The 12,707-nt window shown below is 42.5% G+C and overlaps 1 protein-coding gene across 2 annotated transcripts in view; it reads right to left on the minus strand.

Annotated features, from left to right (window-relative positions):
• LOC142014678 (ATP-binding cassette sub-family C member 2-like) overlaps window positions 1-11,193 on the minus strand; it is a 68,209-nt gene extending 57,016 nt beyond the window's left edge. For both annotated transcript variants that reach the window (XM_074997652.1, XM_074997641.1), the window contains exons 1-3: window positions 11,036-11,193; window positions 2,769-2,830; window positions 546-687 (exon numbers count right to left, since the gene is read on the minus strand). In XM_074997652.1, coding sequence (XP_074853753.1) covers window positions 546-687; window positions 2,769-2,830; window positions 11,036-11,107 — 276 coding nt within the window. In that variant the 5' untranslated portion in view covers window positions 11,108-11,193. The remainder of the gene's footprint in view (window positions 1-545; window positions 688-2,768; window positions 2,831-11,035) is intronic.
• Window positions 11,194-12,707: the final 1,514 nt, after the last annotated feature.

Consider the following 12,707-nt stretch of genomic DNA (forward strand, 5'->3'; position numbering starts at 1 on the left):
ATACCACTTAACTGTAACCAGTAAGACTCATCCATTTAAGACGAGACTTAGCAGTTAACCGGTTAAACTTTAACATCCCTAGCTGCATGTGTTCAGCATGGAATTTGACACAGCATGAGAAGGAGCACTGAACTGTGATCATCTCTGCCAATGACATCACTTCTGTGTTTTGACCTGTTGGTGAGGGTACTCACACACTTCTGATTGATCAGAAAAACGGAATGCCTCTTCTAGGACCTGAAGCTTTATTTTCAGACTCATTTTTCACAGACCCCCTAAGGATTGGCACACCACAGGTTAAAACCCACTGGCCTGGAGCAAGACTCATTGCCATTGCTAATGGCAGGTAAACATATACACTAAACACTTTCATCTGGCATCCTAAATTAGTGCAGGGAGAAGACTGGGTGGAACTCTATTGTGTGCTGTGAAGATACCGGATTTAAACCATTACAAGAATGAAACTAACTATTGACAAGGATGCTGAATATAAAATTCAGAAAAAGATATTAGTTAGCAATGTTATTTACTGCTATCACCATTACCTTTAATCCTTTTGCTGCTTTTAAGAGTTCCTTCCTCCAGTGCTTTTCAAAGTTGGGACATACAGTATATGGAGAGTCACTTTCACTCAATTCACATAGGTCCTCTCTTTCCAATGGTTTCTTGGAGCCTAAAGTTATTATCCTATAAGGAACATAAACATATTCACAATAATAAATATGCATAATATAAAACACTAAATTGTGGAACTCATACTTGAGAATACTGAAATTATAGCAGACAAGGCCCCAAACCAAAATCTCTGGACTAGAATGCCCTCCATGAGGAAAACCTGCACTCCAACATCCATCTGTAGCTATGAAGTTAAGGAGAACAAAAAAATTCTAGGTATTTCAACAGCAGATCTGTTTAGTGACTGTCCACTTACTACGGGGAGTAAAGGCACTTTGAAGTGCCCACAGCTACATGCATGCCAGCACTTTGAAGTCTGACACTTTGAAGCTGCTGCAGGGGAGAATAAGCCTAATGAAGTGTTGCATATTCACCACAATTCATTAGTAATCTCCCATCATACTGGTTACTGTGCCCCCTTCAAGTGTAGCCCAGCCTACTATTCCCATGCCAGATCAAACCTACAGGGTGCCCCTGTTGGTGCTGGTACTCCTGCCCCTCACTAGAAGTAAGAGAAGTCGATGGGAGCATTTGTTCCCATCAACCTCCCATGGGGGAGATGGTGCATAAGCCCAAATTAAGATACACTGACTCTGGCTATGTAAATAACATAACTGGAATAAGTATCAGAGAGGTAGCTGTGTTAGTCTGTATCTTCAAGAACAACAAGAAGTTCTGTGGCACCTTATAGACTAAAAGATAGTTTGGAGCATAAGCTTTCACGGGCAAAGACCCTGCCACTGATGAAGCAGGTCTTTGCCCACGAATGCTTATGCTCCAAAATATCTGTTAGTCTATAAGGTGCCACAGGACTTCTTGTTGTTATAGCTGGAATAGTGAATCATAATTCAACCTTCCCATTGAATTTAGACCCACCAATAAAGTTTAAATAAAATTGATTGCAACACACTGTGCTGTAATTGTTTTAAGAAATTGTAAGAAGCTCCCTCAAGGATCTATGTATGTATACAGAGCACATGGACAACCTATTTGCAAAGACAGACGAGAAAATCAAAACCTTAAACAAAACCTGGTCCTTTCTATTTTTGAAAGTTATGAACTTTATATTCAGAAGTCAGTAATGCCTGTGATAAAAATGATGCAAATTGTGTGAGAACTGGAAACTTTCTCTGGCAACATTACTGCATTAAAGACCATGAATTAAATCATTGTTCCACTAACATCAACAACAAAATTCCCATTAACTTTCACGAAGTTAGATTTTCACTACATATTGTGAAAGCTTGAAATTGGCTAAGCAAAAAGAAGTCAATACCGAAGTTTAAGAATATTACAACAATAACGTGGAATAAAACAAAAAGCAGCTGTTATAGTAAACTGACTTCAATCGCATTATTTCTCTCTCTCTCTGTCAGGCCCATAGGCTAACACTTACACCCCTTACTTTTATTTTGACTGATAATACTTCTAAAAGAAGCACATGATGCAAAAGAAGTGCTAACAAGGAGTAATAGTCAGAAGACAGAATATGTGAAGTTGCTGAAAATATCCTACTGAATATTAATTGACAGTAGGCAGCCTAACCTGAAGTAGCTGAGCTTTCAGTTCTTATGGAAGCATGCTGTATCTATGGAAGGGAGTATTTTTAATCACTTGTTTAGAATGGCACATGACTTGCAGGGAGGGGAGAACAAACATTAGAGAATAATACACAGGAAATTAGTCATGGAACTGCTTAACAGAGTTACTTGGCTAAATCCCTGTAGGTCACAGCAAAATATTTACTCTTGTAATTGCATTGCCATATATAACACTGGGAAACATATTTGTCTATTTTCTAATGAAGGGGATCTGTGCATAGCTCCCACTGACTTTGAACACTTTGTAATTGTTGAAGTGCCAAACTTTATCTACTTATTATTAGTAAGAATCAGAAAACCTTAATCATTAGTATGTGCCTAGAACTACAGGACCAGTAAATTAGGAAGCAATTGTTAAGAAGTGACCTGAAGTAACTGTAAACTGTGGGTTTACAACACTGTTTTAATAGCACTCTCAGTCTGGATTACAATGTATGACTTGTGGCTATAATCAACTGACAATAAGCACTAACAAATAACTTAAACTCTCACCTGCTGTACCAGGAGTATGTTACTTTACTGAAGAAGGAAGCATTTTCTTCAGGATTGTGTTTCTATTTAAAAAAAGAAAGAAACAAACATATTTCATGTTATTTGAAAGACAGAGGAATATAAACCTGAACTTCAAATTTATTCTTAGTAATGTAGACATTAAAAGATCCATTTTCCCCAGATAAATGTTAAGAGAAGTTAAATTTATGTATCTCAGAGAATAAACTCTAAGTCCAGTACACAAAGTTGCAATCAAAATTAATTTGTTTCATATTAATATTCTCGAGACATAACCTATATTTTCCAGGTAACGCAGAAAACCTAGATTAAAATTGTTAAAGCTGAGCAGTATTAAAGATTCAGGATTGCATACCACAGCTATGTTTTGGGCTGAGGTGTCAAAAGCTGTAACAAAATTTTTCAGGTCCCAGAGTGGCTCCTTTAATTTAATTTTCTTACTCAAGGGTTATAGGTTCAGCTGGGCTAAGATCTGACCTTCCATAATTATTGCTAAATTTTGGCCATGTCTACACTACAAAAATAACTTCGAAGTTGCTTACTTTGAAGTACAACTTTGAAGTAAAAGATTTTGAAATCGAGCATCTACACACACCCAACTTCAAAGTTAAACTTCGAAGTAGGGCACTACTCCATTCCTGAGAATGGAGTAAGGACTTCGAAGTTGTGCTCCCTTAACTTCAAAGTAAAAGAAATGCGTAGACGCTCTGCAGGCTACTTCAGAATAGCACCTAACTTCCAAGTTAACTTTGAAGTTAGTTCCTAGTGTAGACATACCCTTTGACTTGCAAACCTGAGTCATTTCACTTGTATCTATATGATTTGTGCACACAGATATTTATATGTGCTAATAATTAACACTATACACACATTTAGTGCATGTGATTTGCACCCACCAAAAGGATGCCACCCTCCTATGCATGTATCTTTCAGTATGCTATTTGCTTTTTTTAAAATGAGAAATGAAAGCTTTATGGTAGCAGTGGAAAAGGTCTCCTAAGTTTTGTAACTGTCTGCGAAAGTAGCTTTTAATCTTTTACTGAAAGGCTAATTTGCCATTCACCAGCAAAACTCAAATGAATTACCACAAACAGTTGTATTAAAAAAAACCAAGACAATCTGCCAGATGAAGAACATCATTGTAACGCGACTACGAAAAATCAAAGTAATGCGAGAAATATTTGTTTCCTCCTTTTCACTACCTTGCTTACAATACTATTTGCAGCAAAGTATAAATAATTACAGTAACAGAGAGAAATATACAGTGCTATGGTTTTGTGCAAGAAAAGGGCAACAGAATTACCATTATAATACTACTGAGTACAAAAGATAACTTCAGTTTGAAAACTTTCTATTACAAAAAGTTTAGGCTCAATATAAACTGGTAAAAATAATAGTAAGAGAAATATAATCTCATTTTTTACTTGACCCATTTTGTTTAAGTGTAAATACAGTGCTATTTTTGTGTTTGTATTTGCCAGTAGGCAGCCCCAGCCAAGGGACTGGCTACCTGGCGCCAGCTGAGTACCATCTCCTCTTGTTTTTTTTTTTGTTTTAACAAAAAAGGCACTCTGTAAATATCATTGTGGATTGCTGACAAGGCAAATAATGCAACATTTTATTAATGTGGAAAAAAGATATTGAAAAAGATTAGAAACAGAAGGGATATTATTTTTAGTACCCAAATTTAATGAGATGGAAAGGATAAAAAACATAGATGGAAAAGAGAAAATTCCGACTTGTAAATATTTGCTTTTATCAGATATTATTGGTAAGTAAACTTTTTAAGGCTACTACCTGTAACCTGCCAGGCACATTACTGCCAGCAGACAAGCTAGACCCAATGAAAAAGACAAGAGGACATTTTTGAATGCGGATATCAACAAAACACTAATGGTGCTGCATTATCATCAACGCAAACTAATTTAAAACACAAAATCTAATCATAACTTAAATCACCAAGAAAGAAACTCATTTAAATAACTGCTTTTAATCTTAGTTTGTATTTTTTCAGTTATTTTCCAAAAAAGGTTGATTTTCATTTGTTGATAACCATTAAAACCTGTTGATTTGCAACTAAATATAACCTGTATTTTACATTTGGAGCTTCTTTTTGTTAACCAGGATGATACACTACACCCAGGACGAAAATGACAGAGGGGAGAAAAAGGAAGCAACTGCCCCGGGGCCTGGCAATTGAAAGAGGTTTGAGGCACTTGGCTGCCATTGCTGCATCAGTGGTGGCTCGATCCCAGGCTCCTTTAAATCACAGCTGAAGTGCTACACCAGGCACAGTGTGCCGCTCGGAGGGCTGGGGAGAGGGGAAAGGTACTAAACTCTCGATGGCACTGAGGGCTGGCTGTCCTGGCTCTGCCCCTTCCACCTGAGGAACCCTGCTTTCCAGGGCCACGGAGCTGGGCCCATGATGGCTGTCAGCACCACTGACTATATCTATACCTATTCATTTGAGCAATTATGTCATTTATATTTCTTTAGATTCTTAATTCTTTAAATTCTTATTCTTAAATTCTTATTATTTAAGACAGATGATGTTTAATTTTTTCATATGTGATTTGTGTTAATCTGGAAATTCAAATTTAAATGAGAAATGCATTTAAAATGTTTCAATTGTGAAACAAAGCTCCCTTATTAAATGTGCTAGACAGAAAAGAAAAAAGTTTGTGAAAACATGCTTGGCATTTAAAACTAAATGATTTCTTAAACAATCAAAGTAGTATCTGTAGTCAGTAGAGCATTAATAGAGTATCTGGTTTCCATGACTAATTCATAAGCTAAACTTATTCATTAGTACTATGGGTAACTCAGAACTCCCACCCAGTAAATAGGGAGTGGCTGGCTCAGGCTCTATCTCTGCTTGTGCCAGGATCAGGCAGTTTCCCCTGCTACTGTTCTGCATGCAAAAGGTTGAGCCACACACAGGCTGGCCCAGCTTCAGTCCCCACCATGGGGATCAGGCTCAACTACCCTCACCCCTCCCCTGCTGCTCTTAAATGCAGATGATAGTGCCACATTTTAAAGCATGCTTAAATACAGAGCGGCAGGGGAGACTGAAGGGGAAAGAGCCCAAGTCCCATGGAGGAGACAGAAGCTGAGTCAGCCTGTGTGAGAGCACCAGGGGTAGGGAGGGGGTATAGAAGCTGAGTCAGCCTGTGTGCCAGCTCAGCCTTCTAAACTGAGAGCAGCAGCGTGGGGAAGCGGTTAACTTAGTAGCCAACAGAAATTTTGGCAGTTACTCAGTTACCAAATTACTTGCTCTTTAACATCCCTAGTAGTGAGTGAATTGAACTAACTATGTTAGGCTTCAGCAACATTTCTGAGTAGGGAATGCTGAAATTTGACCTTACATCTATGTATGGTCAGCACGCTGGTCTGAGTGCTGGTGATACTTTTTAAAGTCACTAATAGTCCTACTTACAACAGCTTCATTAATAAATAAATTCACATGCAGAGCTTTACCACTTAGGTGGTGGTTGGTAGCATTAGCTGGTCCTTTGTCATCCCACAAGTGCCATGGCTTTCAGCAAGCTCACAGGGGAGGAGGGAGGATCTGAGTTCCCACCTTCCGTGATAATGAAAATCGGCTCACGTGCCACTCGACACCTTTGCCAAGGGATGCTGACCCTGGACTATGTTCTTCAAAATTCAAGACCCATAGAACTCATCCTCATGCACTTAGTTTTTTATTCACATATTGAAAGAGGAAATCAAGCCTTCCTGCATTTTCAACTCCCAGTTGGTTTCTTAACTTTGTAAGTGAATCATAGAATCATAGAACACTATGACTGGAAGGGACCTTGAGAGGCCATCAAGTCAAGCCCCCTGCCACAATGGCAGGACCAAGTACTGTCTAAACCATCCCTGACAGACATCTATCTAACCTGTTCTTAAATATCTCCAGTGATGGAGATTCCACAACCTCCCTTGGCAATTTATTCCACTGTTTGACCACCCTGACAGTTAGGTTTTTCCTAATGTCCAACCTAAACCTCCCTTGCTGCAGTTTAAGTCCATTGCCTCTTGTTCTATCCTCAGAGGCCAAGAAAAACAAGTTTTCTCCCTCCTCATGACACCCTTTTAGATACCTGAAAACCGCTATCATGTCTCCCCTCAGTCTTCTCTTTTCCAAACTAAACAAGCCCAATTCTTTCAGCCTTTCTTCATAGGTCACATTCTCCAAAATTTTAATCATTCTTGTCGCTGTTTTCTGGACCCTCCCTAATTTCTCCACATCTTTCTTGAACTGTGGTGCCCAGAACTGGACACAATACTCCAGCTGAGGCCTAACCAGAGCAGAGTAGAGTGGAAGAATGACTTCTCGTGTCTTGTTCACAACACACCCGTTAATGCATCCCAGAATCACGTTTGCTTTTTTGCAACAGCATCCCACTGTTGACCCATATTTAGCTTGTCGTCCACTATAACCCCTAGATCCCTTTCTGCTGTAGTCATTCCAAGACAGTCTCTCCCATTCTGTATGTGTGAAACTGATTATTCCTTCCCAAGCGGAGCACTTTGCATTTGTCCTTATTAAACTTCATCCTGTTTACCTCAGACCATTTCTCCAATTTATCCAGATCATTTTGAATTATGACCCTATCCTCCAAAGCAGTTGCAACCCCTCCCAGCTTGGTATCATCTGCAAACTTAGTAAGCGTACTTTCTATGCCAATATCTACATCATTGATGAAGATATTGACCAGAACCGGTCCTAACACTGACCCCTGCGGAACCCCACTTGTTATACTTTTCCAGCAGTATTGAGAACCATTAAGAACTACTTTCTGGGTATGGTTATCCAGCCAGTTATGCACCCACCTTATAGTAGCCTCATCTAAATTGTATTTGCCTAGTTTTTTTATAAGAATATCATGAGAGACCATATCAAATGCTTTACTAAAGTCTAGGTATACCACATCTACCACTTCCCCCCTATTCACAAGGCTCGTTATCGTATCAAAGAAAGCAACCAGATTAGTTTGACGTGAACTAGTCATTGAACTTAATTAGCTGAATGGAGTGAAATAAGGAAAGCATACTCTCTCTGGCTGTGTCTAAATTACAGGGATTTGTCGGCAGAAGTTTTTATTGGAAGATATCTTCCAACAAAACATCTATCGACAGATTGCAGCCAGACTTCCAAGTGGGTTGACAGAGCATGGCCAGACTGCCTGGCTGCTCCATTAGTAAAACAGCCAACTGGAAGCACAGCAGACAGGGCTACCCAGTGTCCTGGAAGCCCTGTCTGTCGACAGAGAGCCTCACAGAACATCCAGAGTGGCTTTTTGTCAACAGATCTTTGTCAGCAGAGGTGCTGTTCCTCATGGGGAGTGGGGTACAGCTGTCAACAAATGTACTGCATTCTGTCAACTTACTGTCAACAGAACACCTTGGGAATATAGATGTTCTGCAGGTTTTGGCAGTAAAATGGACATCATGCCAAAAAAATCCTCTAGTGTAGACATAGCTTCCATCCCTGAAGAAAAAGCTACTGCTGTCTAAAGCTAGTTACAATTGAAGCAAACTCTGGTTGGAGGTGCTTATCCAGTGATTTACATTGGCTCAGCAGTTTGATTTTCTTTATAATTTGGCAGCCAACTGGCACTGCTTATTTATTTTAAATTTAATTTAAATTATTTCAATGCATTATGTTTTAGGTCTTAACATATGTATAATTTCACACCGTTTTCCTTCTTTGATCCAAACTACAGCTTGCAAATCCTTTTACATGTGCATCATCCAGGCCCTGGCAATGTAACTCTAATCTAAAAGTGTAAACTCTATTTTAATAGCAAAGTATCACCTCATGGCCCACTGTGTTAGGCACTGTTCAAATATGCAGTGACTGACCATTTCTGCCCCCAAAGGTTTACAGTTGTACAGACAGGACAGAAAGGATGGGAGAAGCCAAATGAACATCCTCTTGTTGATTTCATCTGCACACTTGGCTAATTCTTGACCTTCCCCCACCCACTCTCTGATTTGCTCACCTTGATCATTTTTTTCTGATTTGTCCTCCTTGATTACTGCTTTTGGTTCTCTGTGCCTTAAATATTGAGTCTGTTCTGGTCTGGCTATGGTCTGAAGTAGTGGGTCTGTCCCACGAAAGCTCACCTAATAAATTATTTTGCTAGTCTTTAAAGTGCTACTTGACTGGTTTTTGTTTTAATAATTCGTTGATTTCTCTTATTTTGAAATCAGTTCACGTTCTGTTCATGGAATTTTCCTTATTTTAACACTAGCTTGAGGGAGAGACAAAGGAGAAGGTAACACTGGGGAAATAACATGCTTAGGACAGGAAGGGAATTTCAGTAGTGACTGATGGCAGAACAAGAAGCAATGATCTGAAGTTACAGAGAGGGAGATGTAGGTCTCTTTACCTAGAGAGGTGGTAGAAACTCCATCCCTAGAGGTTTTTAAATCTCAGCTTGACAAAGTCCTGGCTGGGATGACTTAGTTGGGGTACATCCTGAGCTAGGTAGGGGGCTGGACTAGAAGACCTCCTGAGGTCCCTTTCAGCCCTAGGATTCTATGATCCTATGATTCTATACAATAAAGTTATTTCAAAATAACAACTGTTATTGTAGGCTGGAATAGTTTTTGAAATAACACTGCTGTGTAGACACAGCAGGAGACTCCAAAAAATAAAACACAAAACAGTAACAGCATGAGAGAATTGCCAGAATGGAGCAAACAAGAAATGCGAAGTGTCCTGGATAAAAAGAACAGGGTAGCATGTATTTTTAGGGAGCTGGGGTGCAAAGAGAAGAGCAATGCCACAAGGCCTCTCAGAAGAAAAGGGAAGTGAGACTCACTGGGCTCTACCCAAGTGAAGGGAGAACCTTAGATTAGAGAGCTGCCAGAAGAAAGTGGGGTATGCAGCCGGACCTGACACAGTCCACACCTCTATTCCCAAGCCAGTATATTTACCCAATGCCACATTTTTAAGTACACTTTAGAAGGTCAGAAATAACAAGAAGTCCTGTGGCACCTTATAGACTAACGTATTTTGGAGAGGAAGCTTCATCAGATGCATCTGCATTCTGATCTACAAAAGCTTATGCTCCAAAATATCTATTAGTCTACAAGGTGCCACAGGACTTTGTGTTGTTTTTGAAGATACAGAATAACTCAGCTACGTCTCTGATACCTGTCACCGCTTTAGAAGACGGCATGTATCCTGAAATGACTCCCCACACACACACACACCCAAACCCTTTGCACTGGGCAGCAGGTCCTTTTTATTGCACACACTGCACCTCTGCAGCTTTGTCTCTATAACCACAAGGCTTCCCTTAAAACACCGGTTCCCAACCTTTTCGTGACGGTGACCCATTCTGACTATTCAGTAAGACTCTGTGACCCACGGCAATTCAAAACGGGGAAAAGTTCTCCCCTGGCAAAAAAATTTTTGCAAAAACTGGATTCTCCCCCACCCCCAGGCTTAAACCCCTCAAAGCCCCAAACTGCCCTCCCACCTACTTCACACAAGCACTGCTACTGCCACCCACTGCTCCTTCATAGGGAGGCACCACCACCCCCTCCTCTGCAGGGCTCCCCCCGGATCTCCTACTCCTTTCCCTCACCTGCAGCAAGGGGCAGTTCCCTGACCTGCCATACTGAAACGTGACTCAATGTAACTGGTTTAAGGGCCAGATCCCGCCTGCCAGTCATTAAACCAATTACACTGAGTTCCACTTCAGCATGGCAGAGCAGGGACTGGAAGCCAGAGCAGCGAGCAGCGGCAACAATGGACACTGCAAATGGCTCTTTGAAGAGCCACATCTGGCCTGGAGCCGCACAGCTGGCAACCCTTAGAAAATCTAATGGTGTCCCCGGTTTGAGTCCAGACCCATAGCTTGGGAATCACTGCTTAAAACAGTCAGCCTGGGAAACCCCCCCACCGCACCCCAGCAGGTAGCGCCTGTCCCCGCTGCTGGACCAAGCCCCACCCTGCGCTCTGAGCTCAGCCTGGCAGGGCGCAGCCCCGTTGGGGGGAGTGGCAGGGGCGGGACTCAGCGGCGGCACACGGCTGCCACCTGGGGAGCGAGCCGAGGAGGGCAGCCCTGGAGGCCCAGCGCAAGCTGCCCCGGAGATTGTGCGCGCAGCAGGGAGCGAGCGGGCTGGCGGGTTCTCCCAGGCCGGCGTGTGCGGGGGTCCCGGGCACCGCCCCCAGCCCAGCTCCCACCGCAGCGGGCGGATCCTCCCACCCCGCAGCGCCCGGCGGGTACCTTCTGGCTGAGCGGCGGGAGCAGCGTGTAGTAGGCAGCGTCTGCCCCTCTTCCGCGCAGAGTGGTCGGCATGATGCGAGCGCAGCCCGCGGGGAGCCGCCAGCCAGGGACGCAGCAGCCCCGCGCGCTGCGGGGCAGGGCAATAGCAGGAGCACCGGGCGCTCTGAGAGCGCCAAGGGGCAGCAGGAGCAGCCTGGGCGGAGCTGGCCCGCAGGCACCGCCTCTGGGTCCCAGCCCTGGCGTAAGGCCGCCGGCGCTCGCAGGAAAGGGAAGGGGCGGCTGAGGGTGGAAAGCAACCTAGCCTCTTCCCGTGTTTCTGGGGCTTAGAGCCAGGCCCAGAGCCCCTTGGAGCGGATGCCGCCGGCGGGAGCGAGCGTGTGACTGCCGCGTTGTTTAGTTACGGCGTTGGTGGAAATCAAGTAACCCCGCCTGCAAAGCAGGGCAATGTGGGGAGCAGGGACCTTTGCAGTCTCTCATTCACAAGAGCCAGCTGTTCAGTCCTAACTCGTGTTCTCAAGATGGTTACACTCCGCACATGGCTGTGGGCAGTTGTTTTTCTTCTCTGTATGTTACATAAGATGTTATTTAATCTCGGCAGGGTAGTGTGTGGGCTGTGGATTCACAAAAAACTGGCAGTCCTGGGGCACCTTAAAGACTAACAAATCTATGAGCTTTCGTGAGTGAGACAAATCTGAAGAAGCGGGTCTTACCCACTAAAACTTATCACCTAATAAATAAATTTGTTAGACTTGAAGGTGATACAGGACTGCTTGTTTTCAAAAGATGTTATGGAAATACTGGTTTTGTAATACTTGTAATGCATAGACTCCATTATCGGAGTTTTTCTCTACTTCATTGAGTCTAATGCTGAATGCAGGTTGTGTAGCACCAGCATGTGCAAAGTAGGGGTTAGGCCCCTGGAGGAGGAAGGAGCCTAAAATTTCATAACAGGGAGCACAGTAGGGTAGGCTTATCCATCTCATTAAAAATGTAGAAAAGTTACTGGTTTTTATATGTGTATTCACATTTGTATAGCATGTAAGTGTTTACATTCTACATACTTACTTTCTTACACATACAGAAAGGTGGTTTTGTTTGTTTGTTTTTCATACGAACTGCTAATTGCAGGGACAAAATGTGGGGCCCAACATAAAAAGTTTGGTCACTCCTGGTGTAGCTGTACATGGTTCAGGGACCCAGAAAGGTTGTATTAATTTTTCATTGGTTCTAGCATGTATGGCAGCAGTGTACCTTGTAGTTCTAGTTAAATAGGCATTGGCAGGTTACAGCTAGCAGCCTTAAAAATTAAGTTTACTTACCAGTGCTGTGTGATAAAGCAACTATTTACAAATCAGAACATAAGAATGGCCATACTGGGTCAGACCAAAGGTCCATCCAGCCCAGGAGCCCGTCTGCCGACAGTGGCCAATGCCAGGTGCCCCAGAGAAGGAGAACAGAAGACAATGATCAAGTGATTTATCTCCTGCCATCCATCTCCTGCCCCTGTACTGAAGGCTAGGGCACCATACTTTACCCCTGGCTAATAGCCATTTATGGACCTAACCTGCAAAAATTTATCAAGCTCTTTTTTAAACCCTAATAGAGTCCTGGCCTTCACAGCCTCCTCCGGCAAGGAGTTCCACAGGTTGACTGTGCGCTGTGTGAAGAAAAA

Source organism: Carettochelys insculpta, chromosome 1, assembly GCF_033958435.1.
Source record: "Carettochelys insculpta isolate YL-2023 chromosome 1, ASM3395843v1, whole genome shotgun sequence".
Lineage (NCBI taxonomy): Eukaryota > Metazoa > Chordata > Testudines > Carettochelyidae > Carettochelys > Carettochelys insculpta.